General features: G+C 33.4%; 1 protein-coding gene across 1 annotated transcript in view; it reads left to right on the top strand.

Annotated features, from left to right (window-relative positions):
• LOC125073023 (alpha-2Db adrenergic receptor) overlaps positions 1-20,962 on the top strand; it is a 364,824-nt gene that overhangs the window by 68,574 nt on the left and 275,288 nt on the right. The window contains exon 2 of the mRNA XM_047683698.1: positions 16,755-16,898. Within this exon, the coding sequence (XP_047539654.1) occupies positions 16,755-16,898 (144 nt within the window). The remainder of the gene's footprint in view (positions 1-16,754; positions 16,899-20,962) is intronic.

Here is a 20,962-nt window from a genome sequence, read left to right as displayed (position 1 = left end):
CTGGGCTTCTGGACTACGGCCCTTTTTAAGAAAGTTAATAATAATTATTTCTTATTTACTGTCATGATTAAATATATTTTTGTGTTCATTAAAAAAATATTTATCTTACGATTTCAAAAAGACGAGCTATAGGTTATATAGATTTTAACTGAATAGAAGATGAATATTTTGTATTTATAATACATTACGTTCTTACACCCCCATAAGCTAAGAACTAGACCGGTAAGATAGTGATCATGAGGCAATGTATAACTAAGTATAATATGTGTAGAAATCAACGGAAGGAAAACATACCGCCGATTCTGTAAATGTTAAATTCGCACTCTGTTATAGCAAGGCCAATTAAAACTTTAAATGGACACTTTATTCTAGAACATAAAAGAGAATTGTATACGTAAACGATTTACGATATATATAGATATAAATTTGGTGTCGGTATATCTGTTTCACAATAATGAACTTGGACACTGTTTGTCTGATTTTCATAAAAGTTGATAAAAGTTGACAAAAGTTGACTTATTTAGTAGTTCGTGGAGTAATTTTTTATGTCATCAACTTTACTGTAACTCGCCACTATTGATATACGATGACCTCCGTGGTCGAGTAGTGTATAGAGCGGGTTTCATGGGTACGCTACTCTGAGGTCCCGGGACCGATTTCCAGCCGAGTCGATGTAGAAAAAGTTCATTAGTTTTCTATATTGTCTTGGGTGTTTGTGGTACCGTCGTTACTTCTAATTTTCCATAACATACTTGTGTATAAAGCACTTGATTTAGCTACTTTTATTGGGATCAAAGTAATGTATGTGATGTTGTCCAATATTTATTTATTTATTTTACTATTACAAATCGTCTTATATATTAATCACTACGATTGTTGTTATACGTTTTCACAGCCAACTGGTTAAATCAGCATTCAATGAAACGCCTAATAATCTACTAAAAGGTATCTTTCAATTTAAATTTCATCAGTCAATTCATCTTATACTTATAGAATAGGGACGTTCCTGAAAATAAGGTTATTTATCAAAGATTTCGAAACTCGGCGGCCTTTATCACGGGATGTCCAGCATCTCGGAATCGCATAAGTGCATACTTGTTTAAAAAACAGTTTAGAATAAGACCGACAAGACTACAAAAAATAATAGAAAGAGAGTCAGTTTTAAGCACTAAGCTTAGATAAAAAACAAAAGAGTCCATCCATCCTCCTGCCCTTATTCCAATTTTACTTGGGGTCGGCGCAGCATGTCTTCTTCTTCCATACTTCTCTGTCAGACGTCATCTCACAAGTAACATTCTTTCTAACCATATCGTCTTTCACACAATCCATCCATCGTTTCTTGGGTCGTCCCCTACCTCTATATCCATCCACATCCATACTCAAAACCTTTCTCACAACATGGTCCTCATTCCTCCGCATAACATGCCCATACCAAGACAGCCGGTTTCCAGATAGCTCCTCGGTTACCGGTGCCACTTTCAAACTTCCTCTTATGTACTATATAAAAAAAACAAAAGAGTCTTAAATCAAAAATTACCCTAGTCGATGAACGGAAGTTATTGACTGCATATCATACAGACCGTTCGCTGAACGGCTCTATTTAGTAAAATCACTAGGCAGTTAATTAAAAGGCTAATTAAAATTGTTGGCTATGATATATACACACACAGGCATCATTTTGCTAGCATAACATAAAGTAAGTCCTTAGTAAATAATAATATCGAGGTGAAGGTTTTAGACATCCCATTATACGCCTGGTCACGTGCTCAGAGCAATCATACTAAATTATTTTCAATCCGTGATAGACCTGTACCTATATTTCATATTTATTTACACCAATGATTTTCTACGAGATGCGTAATATCGTTCTCAAAAAGTAAAAACAACATTCTGTTAATTTCCCTTTCTACCTTTTGAGGAACAGGAGTTCATTTAATCTTAATTCGTTACCAAAAAACAACGTAAACATTACCTTCGTTCCTCTACCTTCCTACTTTATTCAAGTAGGCTTTTACAGGCACTTTTGAATTGTCATTGAACAAACTATTTAAAGTAAAGCTACCACCGGTTCGGAATGTAGATTCTACCGAGAAGAACCGGCAAGAAACTTACTAGTAACTGTTTTTGAACATCTAATCTTCGTTCGTTCGGTTAAATAAATGTACAATAATGGAATACCATTATTGTTTACTTGGTGGCTGGGTTTTGTACAAGCTCGTCTGTGTAGGTACCATTCACTCATCAGATATTCTCCCACCAAACAGCAGTACCCAGTATTGTTGCGTTCCGGTTTGAAAGGCGAGTGAGCCAGTGTAAGTACAGGTGCAAGGGGCATAACATCTTAGCTCCCAAGGATGGTGGCACATTGATGTAAAGGACTGGTTATTATATCTTACAGCGTCAATGTTTATGGCGGTGGTGACAATTTACCAGTAGGTGCCCCATTTGCCCATCCTCATAAAAAATATTTCTTATTTATTACATGGCATATGATAACATTCAAGTGGTTATTTCGATCAACACCCAGACCCAAGATAACATAGAAAACTAATGATCTTTTTCTATATCGATTCGGCCGGAAATCGATCCCGGGACCTCGGAGTGGCGTACCCATGAAAACCGGTGTGCACACTACTCGACCACGAAGGTCATCGTATATCAATAATGGCGAGTTACAGTAAAGTTAATGACATAAAAACTCCCCCCCGAAATAAAATTTACTCCCTGATCTACCAAACAAGTGATGAGAGTAATTGTCTGAAAACTCAGTAGTCACTGTTTTTCACCAATTAGAAAACTCACGTGAATAAACTAATGCTAACTCGGCACTTATTAACATAATTGGTTAATTACCGAAGCTGAACAAACCAACGTGTTTGCTGAATTTCGTGATTTAGTTAGTTAGTTGAAAAAACTTATCGCGTATACAGGATGAGTAGCTTAATACCATTCTTCTAATTGGCCTAATTGCCTCCCCGAAAACAAAACAACATAAAACATGACAGAGCATTTGAGTAAGTAGTTTAGTTAGTAACGTTTTTTAATTGTATCTCCATTTATTTCGGAGAAAAACCGAAAGTGAAAGCACATAGAACTGTACGTTATACTCAAAAAAGTTGCATTTTTCGATCACACGCAAGCGAAGCCGAGGTCAGAACTAGTTAGTTTATAGTTTCAGGCTAAACATAGTCTGCATGTTTGTGAAATAAAGGTTAAAATGACTACATAGAGAAAATTGTCGGTCCAGTCAAATGTACAGAAACTGTCTACTGTCGCTATAGAAAGAACGCCGAAATATCATTTTTATTTTTTAATAAATAAGAATCCTTGTAAAATAAATACATAAAAACTGCCCAAAATTTCCTCCAATTACGATTCGATAGAACTGGGAAGGTGTCGTAATCGTTATAAATCAGTAGATTTGACCCCAGAACGAGTAATAAATCGGTCGTCGAATGTTGTATCTTGTTAAAAAATACCATGGATTGATATCCTTATTTTATCATTAATTCGAAGTTTGTACAAATAACAAAAATCTGAATAAAGATGATTTCAATCCTAAAATAATATGGACAATTGTAAGGTCAGTTTTAAACTATACTACAACCGATACGCCTTAGTATAAATAGCTGATATTTCTGCCGCGACTTCTTCAGTGTAAGCTATGAGTACTAGAGATATGTGTTTTTTCAGGACACTTTGTCTAATCCAAGAAAATTAACCACATTATTTTTTCGGCTCTAAATAATGAATATTATAAATAACCTTTCAATCTTGTAGAATTTGGACGTATTAACACAACTTTAATTTAAAATGTTTGCTACATCCCTTAAGTTTGCTTCTACGCTTAAAAATATAAGTTTTCATGGTCTACCACTTACTCTACTCCTAAAGAACACCACTTAGTTTTGTTGTGTTCCGGTTTAAAGGGTACTCGCCCTTCAAACAAGAGCCAGTTTAATTGTAGACACAATGGAATTAACTTCTTAGCTCAGCTTAGCTACCAAGGTTAGATGTAAGGAATGGTGAATATTTCTTACAGCGTCAATGCCTAAGGCGAGTATTCCTATTTTATGAATTCAAACTTGAGTAGTAAAATTTTAATTTATTAATCTATTTGCTGGAAAAATATGTTCAAACTACTACGAGTATATAAATGCGACTATGCCAGTAATTGCGAAACTTTAGCGTCAAAGCGTTGACCAACACATTTAGTTTCAGAGCACGTTCTCTCAGCAATCATTCTAAATTATTTTCGCTCCACACATCGCACGTGACTGACGTGTATCGATGTGTTTCATGTTACTTTTGGCCTTTTGGTATATCGTGAGAGTTTTGAAAAAAAAAATGGCTTAATAATAAATCAAGAAACAAAACAAAATCAATTAGGTTCCTACAAGAATTTTTGAATGAGTTTACAAAATTAAATTTAATTTACAGCTACATTCCTTTTCGAATACTCAGTAGTTTTCTATCCACCAATTACCTAGATACCTTACCTTACCTATAGATGGGGATGATAATTTATAATTTAAATTAGTAGTAAATAAATTCCTCTCACTGGCTGATCTAGTAGTAGTAGCTTGTAAAACTGCCGACCACAAGAGTAGATTTGAGTATCACTGTAATTGAATAATAAAGAAATATGAGACTAAAATTAACACACGTAATATTTGTTATAATAAAAGAGAAAAACAAAAGAATTTAAAAAGCACTTGTAAAAAAATCGTAAATAGAAATTCGGGGTAAACGTGCTAAATCCTTTATTGCACCAACACTTTTCATCAGGTGTGATTGGTGCTAAGTCAAAATCCAATAAAATAAACCAGTACTTCAGCTGCGCCTGATCTCTCCTAGAGCGTGTGGAATTGTCTACCCATCGAACTTTAATGTATGAGGAAGAGAGTTCACTTAATTGGCACGCACATGCGAAAATCACTATTTATTCTTAATTAAGTTTATTATTATTAAGTTCCGTTAAGGTCATAACCTTTCAGTGTTATTTGGTTCACAGGTCAATCGATTCGTACAATAAGTTTTGATTAGTTGCTCAATAATTATACTTGCAAGGAAATTGTGCTACCGAAAAAAATATCCATTTAATTTAATTTGACATTTCGTTTTAAGAAAACTAAATTATAGCCAAAGTCAAAGTCAAAGTCAAAAATCTTTATTCAATATAGAAGTGTTTACACTTGCTTATGATAGTCAAAAATCTACCACCGGTTCGGAATTTAGCACCTCAGACCTGAGAAGAACCGGCGAAAGAAACTCAGCGGGATATATATATATATTTTTTAATGCCAAATACAAAAATCCTAATAAGTGAACAAGAAATTTTTAATCCGTTGTCTGATTGTGATGAGACCATGGTGAGTAGTTCTAAATTTGAAAATATATATATATCATAAAAACAAATATAAAATCATATGTTAATCTTTCTGATTATTCTACTCATGTGAAACCGAGACAGTAGCGGGTAGCTAGTATGAAATAAAATCCAACAAACCTAATTTGCTCCACATATCCAGGATAGCATGAAAAATCGGCATTCTATGAATAAACTTGTATGAATTTTGTTATCGTAGGACATTATTTGAGCCATACACTCATATCTAAGCAAATGTTATTCAAAATGAATGTTTCCATAAACTGTTATTATGATAAAGGTTTATCTTAACGGCTCTGGAGAATTGTACAATTCATGAACGTAAGATAGAGAAATATGTCTATCTATTAATGAAATTATATATTTGGGACTACGCTTCGTAAAATTGTTATAAAGTCGTCTGTGTTTATTAAGGGAATGTTAATTGTTTTTGGAATATTTGTTGATATTATTAGAACTGAAATGTTCTCATGACCGACTTCAGGATAATTTCATCAGGCACATACATGTGCAATCACTTTTTCGATGCTTGGGATGGCATTCCAATACAACTGAAGACAGTTCGAGCACATGCCCAGAGTCTTTAGCGATTTATGAAACGTTTTAGACAAGATCATAGGCGTGGTGGGCGTGCTCTAAGTAAACGGTTCTTACTCAGCCGAGAATCACAGGAAATCAAAATTCAGTAGAAACTAAAAAATCATTATTTATATGTTTGTCTCAAGCAATAAAAATAAAACATTACAAGTACTGTCTTTACCATAAGTCATCTTACACTACTACTACGACATCTTGTACTGATAGTACAACTAGGAAGGGTGCGCCTTCGTGAAAAGATAAATTATTACATGTAACTCGTAAAATGAATCTAGCATGAAACATGTCGATAGCACTTGTATACAAAGTCAATTATAAACTTCTTTTCGATTCAACGTTTCAAAGTTTCAATATCGTTAGTGCATCTTTTGTCTCACCGTGCTTCCATTGTTATACTCTTCCAATGTTTTGGAGACTTAAGAGTTTAACGTTTTTGTATATTTAATCGAGTTGAAAGTTTCTGTGATAAAGATTATTGAATACATCTCTTTGTTTCCTTTTTAATGTATTTATTCGTCGTAGACAATAATGTCACAGGACGTTTTTCGGAAACTTCTGGTTTTGCTGGTGGAAGCCTTTTTGCAGTAGGAACTCTTCAGTTATTTTATAGACGTTAATAGGATGTATTGTTCTTTGGTTCTTGTAATACTAACCAGTATATTCAAGTGTGAGAACCAGTATTACAAGTACAAGGGATATATCAATTCATGCTTCAACTACTTCTTATCCCATATTTTATGGTTGGCGGAACATTAGCAGTATTAGGAGTAGATCAAACTTCTTACAGACTAAGTGTTCGCGCCTACGACTACTAATTTAGATGTATATATAATACAGATCATTGATTTAATTTTAAATAGCATTAGTTTCTATATAATCAACCTTTTTTACAACATTTCTATAAAAAAGAATGTGTCAAAGCGAGTGTGTTGTTTTCCTTCTTTTGTTTTTTTTTTCACTTACTTATAAGCCATCTTATTAGCAACGATACAAGCTGTACTAGATTGCAAGAATATATTATACTAATTTTTCAAGCAAATTTTGTTTTTATTGAGTTCGGTATCGGACTCCAGTGTCTAAGTAATAGACACTAAGTATCTATGGTTTAAAATATTTCAAAACTTCTCGCGGTCTCGTTAGTTGACTTGCTCATCTTCTAAATATATAAAAGCGAAATACCACTGACTAATTACGAAATCTCAGAATCGATATCACCTACAAACTTGAAATTTGGCAGGTAGGTTCCTTATATGACGTAGACATTCTCTAAGTACGTATTTTACGAAACTTCAGTCAATCTAAATATATACTGGTTTCAGACCTTGAATCAGACCACTTAGGTAGGTTCCTTATATGATGTAGACATTCTCTAAGTACGTATTTTACGAAACTTCAGTCAATCTAAATATATACTAATTTGAGACCTTGAATCAGACCACTGAAAATTGATTAGTTGTTCTGTCAAGAAAATTTCTAGAGCAGCCCATAATTGGAAGATATGGCAATATTATTAATACAATTGAAAGCATGCAAACTTGTTGATATAAGAATGAAGTAAGGGAATAGAGTGCTATCAATAAATAAGATCGTTTCTGAAAGGTAGCAATGAATGCATGTACCAAATATTATCATCATTTAAACATAAATATAGATCAAAATACCTTCGCAGAAACTTGACGTTTTCTTTGCATGATTCAAATTTTAGAACATATATTTCAAAATTTTTATCCGTTTTTCAATCGTTAATATTTTCATACTATATGATTATATGATAGGTTGATGACACACCGAGCGTAAAATACTTCAACGGAGCGTTCAGTTTAAATTGGCGAATGTGAAAGGCGTACCGTTTGGCGAATTTAGCCATATTTGTATGTGGTGAAGCGGGGCTTTGCTAAATTTAGTTTAGTAAAAACATTTTGACTTTGATTTACATTATATTAGAATATGTTATATATTATACGATACATGTTTTTACATAGATAGGACTGTTATTGGCATAGATGTAAGCGTTTCTTCGTGACATTTAATATCAGCTTGCCCTATTTTCATACCAGTTATGTATTCGGCGAAATATAGCCCAATCGTGCTCACATTTTTTACACACGATATATTTATATTTATATTACAATCAGGTGTTTTTTTGCCAGACTTGCCACCAAATATGAACAATTATTAAGATTTTTTGGATTTGTTTTGAATTTCTGGTAATAATTGATGGTAAAGCAACTGAGTAATAATTTGACTATAATTTGAATACTCTTGTGGTGGCATGTACTGGCATTTCGCTTACCGGCTTATTACGTACAGTATTGCTTTGAAATCTAATTACTGAGTCAGTGAGCTAGTGTTAATGCCTTGGGTCTCGTAATTGACAGTGCATTAACAGAAATTCTCGCTTATCCACTTTCTCGACTGATCATACCACCAGTAGGACTCATTGCACTATTTTTCCATCAGATTCTATTCACCGACTTTTTTTCCACTGCCGAATCGTAGTTGGATTTAAAGGATGAGTAAGCCAGTGTAATTACAGGCAAAGCATGATATGACAATGTAGTTCCTATGGTTAGTGGCGTATTGCCAAATAATGTTTTATATTTCGTGTCTGTAATAGCGATCACTTCCCATCAATTAGCTTATTCGCTCATCGACTGTTTTTAAATGAATGAATTAGAAAAAAAACAATGATATTCGAATAAATAAATATTACTCCAATGTGCATCTTTCTTTTTTCTCTAGCATTTCTTTATTTCCCTCGATTGAAATTTATTTGACGCGCCGCCATTCCGACGTCGGTCGACGTCGCGTCACTAGAGATAAAGGAAGTTCCACTTTATGTCTTTTTATCACGTTAAAACCAGAAATAGTGATGTAGAAAAAAAAAATGGTATTATAGATAGATGTGATTTGAATATTTACAGTTCGTTTGGTCTCCTGTCTCATCATATCACTTTGTAATTTTTTCCCTTTTATATAAAATTATGTGGACGAGCAAATGGACATCTGATAGTTTGTGTTTATAATCACCCTTAAACATTGACCCGTAAGATCTATTAATCTTTCCATACAAACCAATTCGTCACAAGCCTTTGGAACTATTTGATATATTATTTTGTATTTTGCAACTGTTTGTTTTCTTGTCATAAATATTAAATAATAGATCATTCATACGTTCAAACCTATTATAAATTAAAAAAAATCATAACTTATACATGAGTACATGACTTTCAGAGATTAGTTCCAATACGTTCCAACATGTGTTCTAACTTTACGTTTGATAAATAGCTAAAAACGAAGCGTCTACGAAATCTATTGGACGTATGAATTGAATATCGTTCACGTTTAAAAAAATATATACAGCATTTTTCCGAGCTATTTCACATTTCAAAGCCGCAGACTGGTCATTGGAGTTGTATATCTGAAACCGACGTTGGATGTACGTGTACCTATAATAGTACGTATTGTTTTTTTTTGTGAGGAAACATTGTTTTGTTTTGTATACCTCTTAAATAAAAAGCGTCATTAAATGTTTCTAGGTTTTTCTCTGATGGAAATCGTTACATTAGCTATTTGTATTACGGATATGAAATCGTTACATTGATTCGGACGTTTAACTGTTGATGTCGTTTATCATTAATTCAACTTATTATAATGAGTTATTTTGAATGTATCTTTTGTAGTATTTTTCGATTCAAATAAAAAAAATGATGCAAATAAAATAGTAAAGTAATGATCTTTAAATATTTCATAGTTGGACTAATGTCTCAGCCCTTCTTGAGAAGTTTTTGTTACTCCAATGCTGGTTGGTAGTAGGAAAACATCACAAAGTTTATGGCATCATATGCAGTTTCCTTTATGATGTTTTCCATCACCGCCGAGCACTAAATGAATTTTAAGGACTTAGCACTCCGTTTCGACAACGCATACTTTGGTTTAACCGTAAAAAAACATTCATATACTTTTGAAACTAGTTAATACCAAGAATGCGTGTTGATACATCTGTAGCTTTTCAAAGTGATTTATCGATACGAATCAGGCGCGTTCGTTGATGCAAAAAAAACATGCAAGTACCAAAAACAACGGTAATAAGTTCCAAATTAATTAATTGATCTATGAACGCATATAATACAGCTAAATACAAGCATAATTTTCATACATAGGATAATATTCAAAACGACTTAAGATTTAACGAAACTAACGTAATTTCAAATTTATGGACGTCCTAAAATAGTTTATATGACCCGAAAACGTGCAGTAAAATGTGTGGAGTGGATCACTACTCTTGAGCATTTTAAGTACCAAATATGCATTATAAATTTATAATCTTGAGACTATTGTCTTGCCGGCTATTCGTCAAACAGATTTTCAATGGCAAATGTAAGCAATTTAAATTGCAAGAGTACTTATATGGGTCAGCTAATATTGTTAAAATTTTAGAGCAATATTTCTTATCTCAACTCTCGATAGTATTATGAAAATATGCGATGATAACCACTAGACCGACTTCGCTCACGGCAGCCCTTTTGTAAAGGAGAGCCAACTGTGATACACTTTCCATTCCATAGCTTCAATAATCCGATGAGATATATTTTTTCTTTTTTTTGGACATTGAACGGTTTGGGAAATGGGTTGATATAACATTTACCAATGTTATATACATTGACGCCGTAAGAAATATTAACCATTCCTTACATTGCCAATGAGCAGTCAACCTTGGGATCTCAAATGTTATGTCCTTTGTGCTTGTGGATATACTGGACTCACTCTTCAAACCGATTCACCACAACGTTAAGGATTGCTGTGTGTTGGAAAATTTGAGACCTTAATTAGCCCCTGTAACTGAATTCATATAACTTTAATAATAGAAAAAAATAGTGCAAGTCCAACGCTCCTTTGATTGACACATCCTAACGACTGCGCCATTAAAAAGAAGTATTAGACTCGCACTGATTTATTCTTATCGAACATCAACAATCTTTCTTATATTCATTATTTACATACCATCACTGTCTTTTATTGTCAATTTTTCTCTTTTAGAAATTGATCCTGAAATGTAGCGTTGAATTTTCATTTGAACGAGCATTAGATATTATAAAGGTATTTAAAAGCCTTAAGATTGAAAGCACTAATGACCTATGGGGATTTTCCGTGCACCTAATCAATAGTATTATTTATGATATGGCCCCGTATAAACATTACATACATTAACAGCCTGTAAATTTCCCACTGCTAGGCTAAGGCCTTCTCTCCCTTCGAGAAGAAGGTATGGAGCATATTCCATCACGCTGCTCCAATGCGTGTTGGTGGAATAGACATGTGGCAGAATTTCGTTGAAATTAGGCACATGCAGGTTTCGTCACGATGTTTTCCTTCACCGCCGAGCACGAGATGAATTATAAACACAAATATATTATAAGTATAAAGCCTCAATTTTAAAAAATGTTGGAAAATATGTTCATTCCTTGATGTATTATAATGTGGTGAATTGTTACCAGTTTACAAAAATGTTTTTTTACATTTGTATGCTTTTTTCTATACTACCGTTTTTGTGTAAAATATTTTAAAATATTATATTAAAAATAAAATCTGGTTCACTTTGGTATAAATACTATTTTTCATAGTAAAAATTCGGCTGCCCTATGGGTGGCTCCATTGGTGCTGGAGTCGTACAACTTAGAGATATATACCATGCATTTCAACATACGTCTATGGAATTAAGTCTTAGATCTGTGCTAAGAACAGGCGTTCCACAAGGAACAATTACGGGACCTTTTCTATTTATTATGTATATAAATGGTTTTATTTTTTAATGAAAAAAATACATTACTTTCAAGAGTCAGGCTAATTATTACGATATATATGTATATGAGACATTATCACTAACACAAAGTTGGTTTACAAAAAATAATTTAGATCTTAAAGCCAAAAATACTTAATGCGTTTGCCTAACCTTCTATAAGAAAGCAAATTTTTAAGTTAACTTTGTCAACACTGCACTATTATACCGATCACACTGCTCACTAGAAATAAACTTCCATGTTGAATAACTCTCGTTATTGACTCACATACAATATTAATATGTTAATCACTTGTACAAAACATCAGCGCGATTTAAAATACTAGTAATTCCATCTATACAATTTTATGAGAAATAAAACTAATTGACATAAATGACAAAATATTTTAGACAAACTTTAAACAATAATTATTTAAATTATACTACAGTATTTCTAGGAATCACTTTAGACTCAAAACTTTAGTGGAATCTTTAACTTAATTTATCGTCCCTGGCAGCGAGATTCAGCTTTACAGTATTCGCGGCTAGAAAAAGTAGAAAACTAATTGATATAGATAAGGCTCGATTCGTATACTTTGGTTTCTTTCATAGCATTTTGTGTAACGGCATTTATCTTTGGGGTAACGCTGCGAATATTTAAACATTTTTCATACTACAAAAAAAGAGCTGTTAGGTCTATTTAAAATCGCGGAGCTCGAGATTCCCATTGGGATGTTTTTAACAGAGTGAATATACTTACAGTTGCTTCATAATATGTTTACAACAAATTTTATGTATGGGTGTACATAATAATATAGATCTTTTGGAAGAAAACGGTAAAAATTATTATATAGACACGAGGAGGAAAGAGAAAATAATATCACCTAGTTTTCGACTTCGCAAATTTGATACATGCTGTATATGACTGTGCTTATATTATATTACAAATGCGTAAACTCATATTTACTAAATAATTGCTCGGTATGTTTTTTGGAAGAGCTTACTTGATGGTAGGGCTTGGTGCTAGCCCGTCTGGATAGATACCACCCACTCATCAGATATTCTCCCGCCACACAGCAGTACCCAGTTTTGTTGTATTCCTCTTTGAATGGTGAGTGACCCAGTATAACTACAGCACAAGAGACATAATATCTTAGTTCCCGAGGTTGTTGGCGCATTGGCGATGTAAGGAATGGTTAAAATTTCTTACAGCGCCATTGTCTATGAGCGGTGGTGACCATTTGCTCGTCCGCCTACCATCATAAAATATCATAAAAAAAGGTTATAATTACTATATGTGAAAGTTGGTCCTATATTCAAACTAAAAAGTTATGTTGAATTTATGTCTAGAAGTGAAAAAAGTACCTAAACTCGACAGATCCCGCTGTATAACAGTTTATAACGATAAGCTCGACGTAAAAAGTTTTTATATAAATTTTCAGACTAACATCTATGTTAGAACATAATTCCCAAAGGAGTTATATGATTATACAAGGTTTTTTTTTCTGGGAAAGTGTAGGAAAACAAAACCAGCAATACAACAGCCTAAGGAATCATTAAGGTTTGGTTAGTTTCAAAATGTACAGCATATTATACATTGTGTTGCTGTTCATATTTTAAATAGACGATTTACTAGAGATTTTTTTGTTTATAGTTCACAACAACGCGACATTCACTCATGCCTCCTTAACTGTCTACACTTAAAAGTGTACACTAAAACTATCTCCGGAACGCGCTGCTAGTTTCGGTATTTCTTTGATGTGTATTGTTTAGAAGATTTTTCAGTTGGACATTACAAAAAACGACGCCATATTTATTAGCATCGATAATAATGATTCTTAATTGACAGCCTCGTTGGTCTAGTAATAATGTCGTAGATCTCGAGGTCGTGGTTCACATAGTTAGTGTGGGTTTCCTATCGGAAAATGTCAGCGACAGATCAGTGGAAGTCGTGTCGGATTATGTCCTTGGATAATTGATAATGAATCATTTTTTTTAATAAAAAATAATTATCATTAGTATATTTTTTTTTAATAAAAAAAATGATACCCATCATAAAAAAGAACAGAATTTCTATCGAATATTTGGACACACATTTGCACACTCACATACACATACAAATGAGTATATTCTACTCCCAAACTGATTCAAAATCAAAGTATTCTCCACTCAAGTAGGCTCAAAAAGGCATTTTTGAATCGTCATGTTATAGAGTTGAGTTAAATTAGCACCACGCTTGATTGACGCAGCAGTCTTTTTCCTCCATTTGCATCTTATTCGTCATTTAAATTCTTAAGTAAGACTACATAATTTGATCATGAAATACGGAAACATTTCCATTGGATAAATTTACGCAATGCATGCCACTGGCATCCCTGAGATCCCATCACTTGTTCACTCAATAAATCATAACAAACAATTCGATATCCCTCAAACGAGAGGGTTCCTTGGAAATTAATATTATCACGCCAGGCCTTTTTATTTGCGTGAAATGCGAGCTTATATTGTACAAAAGGAGAACGATTTTCGCGTATATTAGCGGTCTTTTGTTTTTTTGGGTCTATAGTTGGGGTAGTGATGTACTCGTAAGTGGCTGTTACGTTAAATGTTGAGTTCGATTCCCAGTTAGATTGTGTTTGGTGTTAGGACTTTGTGCAAGGACGTCTGATAGTCCACTCATCACACATTTTAGAGCCATACCGCAATCCTTAGTATTGCTGTGTACCGGTTAGAATGATAGTGCCGTGCTAGCGTCTAGGTGTGGTGGTGACCGCTTACCATCAGGTATTCTCTCCTATATGATAAAAAAATTGATATTTTTTTTCCATAATCCTAATTTATATGTCCTTATGATATTTATTTTACATTTACCAAAAATAAATTAAAAGCTTATATTGAAAAAAAATATTAATAATCCAGCTCCAAGTAACGCCCGCCTTAAGCGTTATTACTCCGCCGTCGTGGGTCGTGTGATGTTATACAATTTATTACCTTTCTAAATAAATGGGTTTTATGACGCAAAAATATTTATTACGAATCGAAGAAGAACATTCTGAGATTAGCACGTTCAGGCAAACGAATAAATTTAATACAAACGTACACACAAGAGATATTATATTAAATTATAAATATGACAACAAAAAGCTTTGGAGATTTTTTTTTCATGCATTTAATTCATACATATGCACGTGTAATCTTTAATAATACCATAAATGCAAAAGATTGGATGTATGGATGTTTGTAACTCAATCACGCAAGAACGGTTGAACGAATCTGAATGAAATTTAGCACGGAGATAGATCATTCTCTGGAAAAGCACATTATTTTAGTACCTGATAACGACACAAAAAAAAAAAATAAAAAAAATCTTATCTAAGTAAAAATAAATATTTAAATAAATCAAGGTCCAATAAAATCTCCTTTACTTTTGGCTCCTCGCCTCATAGTTAATTTAATTCATACATGTACAAACCTGACACAAAAAAAATATATAGACCCAATATAGTTTTATCCTCGTAGAAAATTTAATATATGAAACAGTTTGAGTTATACTTTGATATTTTTATTGTTCAGCCAAATTGTCTGTACACGGAAAAATATGGTCCCTTTGCTCCTGTTGTCGCCTGGAGGCTTTCTAAGTCTTCAATCGAGATCAAGACGCTACACCAAAGCATCCGAACTAAACGTCCCTTCAAGCTGAAAGGTAGACGAATAAACTAATAAATCAATTTATTTTTATTTATAATAATAATAATATATATTGTATTGAGTTACATTCGGTCGATGGATTCAAACTCAGGCAAGTATCACTGAATTTCCATGAGCCTAATTTGTATTTATAATTCACTTCGTGCTCAGCGGTAAACGAAAACATCGTAAGGAAACCTGCATGAACTAATTTCAATGAAATTCCGCCACACGTGTATCCACTAACCCACTTCAAATATTCTCCTGCTGTCTTGTGTGTTTTTTTTTTTTTCGAAAAATTACGTATCCACGCTTTTATTACCAGGCTGCATCACAATCTAAATTTTAATAAACGATTACAATATAAGTTCATTGGATTTTACAAAAAAAACCTTATTAACTCGGAATATTGTAAAAACTATCAGGTAACCTAACACGTTTGCCATGTTTCAATTTAAAAAAAAAAAAACAATAATTTAAACTAGGAACATGATCTAAATTAAAGAGAAAGACTATAATTAGAACATGCTGTCATCTTCTGTCACATTATAAAGTTCGTTAGTGCGATGAAGACAGAGCTACGGTGCTTACGTCTGCATTACATTGTACGTGTGTTTACGATGGAATTCGTTGTATATCCAAAGTGCAAAAGCATTAACCCGATATGCGCTTGGCGCTGATCTTAATGTGTTGTGATGAAATGTTGTTGTAATGGCTTTAAATTTTGTCTCGGGATCATAACGGATTCGAATTCCGATATTGAAATTGGAATTCCGTTAAAATCTCTCCGTCAATAATTATATATAACATTTCGGTATTTTTAGATTATACTGATGCAAAATCAGGACGCTGTGCCGAATATTTTGTTGTTGATTTGTATTATGTACGTAGCATCGTAATCCCAAGCTGATTGATAGTATTTTGTGGATGGTGCGGCCTTTAACAACCCTATTTGGTTGAGCACCATCCATGTATTAAACAACCATATGGCAAAATATTGTATTTACATCTATTAATAAATTTAAATATTTTAAAAAAAAACATTGTATCTCTACTAATATTATAAATGCGAAAGTTACTCTGTCTGTTATTTCTTCACGCTTAAGCTGGTGAAACGATTTAGATGAAATTTGGTACGGATATAGTTTGAGTCCCGAGGTACTTTTTTAATTCACCCTTCGAAGGTATGAAATGAAGGGGTGACGGTTTGTGTTCTACAGGTAATGTTTTATTTTGTGCGAGTAAAGCCGTAGGTTTAGCTATTTTAAAATATATTTAACAATTGTATTTGTATTGTTCCAGGCTGTAGATTATCTTAAGAAGCGAACGCCAGCACGTGCGGCGCTGATGATAGCCGCGGTTTGGCTGATGAGCGCTCTCGTGTGCATTCCACCGTTACTGGGCTGGCGCGTTACGAGACCGCCCGAGCAGTTTCCACAATGCAAGGTAAGATAAACATTGTAAATGGAAATTTAACCTCACCATATACTTAATAAGCCTCACTTAATGCTTATAGCTAATAGGGCCACAAGCCTCGGGTTTCTTCTAAAGATTCTTAGTAGCAGTCCAGAGTTAAGTTGGTATTGTTGAAACTTCCTTACATCAGAAAATATATAAAGCCTATAATATCGAATTTGCTGGCTTGTCAAAGGGTAGGAGCGAGGGAATTTGGGAGTGCATTTATGTTTACGCAGATGGAAAGTCTGATGCTAAATCGTTCAGGATGATTTCATGATCTGGTGTACACTTAGCTTGGTGTAAGCCGGTGCAAGCTCCGCTGGGTAGGTAGCACCGGCTCAGTAAATTTTCTACCGCCATACAGCAATTTTTATGATCTAGCAGGATGATTAAATCACAAGAGACAATACATATTAGCTCTTAAAGTTAGCGAACATTGATGATATGAAATACTGATTACTATCAGATGTTCCGTTTGCCAATACACCTTATTTTGTGTCATAAAAAAATCCAAAAGACATTGTGAAATTTCAAAATAAGTTGACGTACACAATATATCTAGGTTAGTATATTCTTCTAGAAGATCCCAGAAATTGTTCAGATATTTTCAATAGCAAAGTTCAAAAGCTGTGTGCGAAGTTTTGTGTGCTATCATAAAACTAACGACTTTAGATGATAGCACATCTTGGAAATAGAACGATCGCCTCCAGACTGTTTCGAATAATAAATGTTTATAGCAAAAAAAAAATGGTCATGAAAAAAAAAACCCGCTGAGTTTCTCTAGCCAGTATTACATAAGTATTGCTTTCCGAACCAATGGAAGATTTTTGAATGCCAATATTAAATGATATGTAATATCTTTTTTTTTTAAGTACTTTTTTATTAATTCCTCTAAGCACTTTAGGACTTTAAATAATAATAACTATCTTATTAAGGTGGAACTTAATTTGGCGACGAAAGTTGTAGTAATATTTTTGACGATACGATGATAAAAAAGTTTTTTTTATTATTTTTAAGGAAACAAAAACAATAGATCTGATGGTACAGTAGTCAGAACGCGTCTTAATCAGTTATTGCGTGTTCAAAACCAGACAAGCACTTCTGAATTTTCATGAGCGGTGAAGGAAAACATCGTGAGAAAATCTACATGTGTCAGTGTGTACAGTGAAATTAAATTAAATTCTGCGACATGTGTTTCTTGTATCCACCAATTCGTATTGGAATAACAACGTGATGGAATGAGTTCATAACCTTCTCCTCAAATATATGAGGCCTTTGCCCATCAGTGGGACATCTACAGTATTTTACTTTTAACATAATATACGACAAAATATTTGTGTCATAATGATACATGAAGTTCGTAGGTTCAGTGAATTAAATTAAATGAAATATTGGACAACATCACATACATTACTCTGATCCCAAAGTAAGTAGCTAAAGCACTTGTGTTATGGAAATCAGAAGTAACGACGGTACCACAGACACCCAGACCCAAGACAACATAGAAAACTAATGAACTTTTTCTACATCGACTCGGCCGGGAATCGAACCCGGGACCTCGAAGTGGCGTACCCATGAAAGCCGGTGTACACACTACTCGACCACGGAGGTCGTCAAAAGTGAATGGTTGTTATCAAACAGATACGAAAATCAATACAGTTGAATATGTTGGTCAGCTAAGGTTTTACACATCGTGATAGGAGTTCCAACAAATATCTTTCGCTGAACCAGCTTTCGTCCGATAAAACCTTTACCGTATCGATATTATACCAGTTCACCTTTCCACGAAGCGACGTGACCGAAACATTCCTTCTTAAATTCCAATCAGCCCTAAACGTATTTTATATTAAAAATATTTCGAACGATACTCTAAAATATCGTTTCTGAACTGTACGGGCTGATTCATTAAAACGCCACTCAAACCTTACACGTACTACAGTACTTGAAATGAAGTCGTAAATTTTACGAAAATGAGAAATTGCGTTAGCGAACTTCTCACTCGGAGGAAATAAAAAATATATATTTGAAATGACGTGTGAAGTTCAATGACCTCGAGGTCATTTGTTTCGGATAACAAATTGCTCAAGAAATACGTCTAAATCAGATGCAAAGTAAATTGAATTACATAAATAATCCTGATTGATGTAGCGAAATTTAAGAGCCGGGAATTAAAACTTATAATTTCAAATGTACTAGTGACATGCGCCGGCTTCACACGGGATCAGTTTGATATTAAATAAAATGTTCTTATATACTTAAGTGTAATTTATACCTTGTAACGCCCAGTAATAATGTAGCTTTCTACCAGTGAGATTTCTTTTAGAATTGGCTCCGGCCATTGCTCCCTATATACAAGAAAACAAATTCTACCTTCTTATAATATTAAATATAAATTTAATTCCGTAAGTTATAATTATATCGACAGTGATGTAAATATATTACATTTCTGAATCGCGCACGATTTTGTTTATATAACTACACTCTGGAACAACGTTTGGTACAATTATGAAATTTATCATTATATTCGGTGAAAGGTAATTTCAATAACCATTTTCGGCTTCAAAACTTGAGTCGTTGACAGATCACAAAATGATGTTAATATTCTTTATTGTACACCGTACACTACAAACACAAAATGCAGAAATCTAAGGACTAAACATAATTATATATAAAATATTTGATGTGTTATACAACGGGTGGACTTATGGCTAATTAGCCGTCTCTTCCAAACAAGCCAGTTAGAGAGAGATGGTTATAACTTAATCTGGGTAGGCGGTGCAGCCATAAACTTACATACAAATATTTACACACCAGTACTTATACTTAATTCATATAAAAATATATATTATATATGATATGAAATTATTATTATTAATAATTTTTAACAGCTGTTTTAAATATACAAATTGATTTTAATTTTTTATGTTTTCCGGAATGTCATTCCATAACTTTATGGCCCGTACAGTCACCGAGTTGTTCAGAAATTTTGTTTTGCTCACAGACATTTTGAGCATAAGGTACCGTGAATATCTTAATAAAGCAGGATCGTCATGACTCGAGTAGTCAAACCGTCAACTGATAATCATAAAATTTGACAACATGTTGACAAGGATACCCCCCCCTCAATAGACGCGGACGGAGTCACGTACGGAAACGGATACTAATATAAATGAGATTTTCACAATTACAGTTAAAAAGAGGCGATAAAAAAGAGTTCTCTCTGCGGCTTTAAAACTTTCAAAGCCTAAGGGCCGTAAAATTCCGATTAAACGACTCCTTTGGCCAATCTATCAGCTTAATAAGACCGTGGGGCTGAATTAAAATTAAAATTCTTTAATAGAACGTAACGCCGGTAGCAGCTAACCAATATCCATTTGGAAACGGACGGAGTTCGAATGGAAGCGATAATATAAAAATATATTTGAAAGTATACTAATAATATATACGCTAAAGTAACTTTGTACTGTCTGTTATGCTTTCACGGTCAAACCACTGAATTTTTACTAAATTTTTTAAATTTTTTATGAAGCAAGCTTGAACCCAGAGAAAGGTTACTTTTTTAACCTAATACCTAATTGTAAAACAAATTCTTTGTAATAATAAATACAAACAGCCTGAACAAACCTTTATATATACCTGTGCTATATGACCTAATACATGTTGCACTCGTATAATGTTATAAATACAATATTTTTGGATTACTTACAAGGCGATTATTTAAAACGAAATACAATTCTGATGTACAGATTTAAAAGATTATATTGATTTAATGAATCGCAAATAATACTTATTTATTAGCAGACATATTTAATAGCTTTCCATCGCCTGTCTACTGATGAGACTTAACCCTAAGTATCTTTTTAATATTCGTTCCGGCGTTATTTTCTGATAAAAAAGGTTGATGGATTCAATAAGGACACCCATGAAAGGTCTAACTGCCTGGACTATCTTGATTTATAGGTAATGGTACAAGTTATAAGGCGATGACAGACAAGTGATTTTTTATAATATTTTTTTCTTATTGTAATTGTAGAGAAATTATCTTCATGTGT

The sequence above is a fragment of the Vanessa atalanta genome, chromosome 23, assembly GCF_905147765.1.
Source record: "Vanessa atalanta chromosome 23, ilVanAtal1.2, whole genome shotgun sequence".
Lineage (NCBI taxonomy): Eukaryota > Metazoa > Arthropoda > Insecta > Lepidoptera > Nymphalidae > Vanessa > Vanessa atalanta.
Note: the sequence above shows the minus strand (reverse complement) of the source record. Positions and strands in the feature narration are given on the sequence as shown.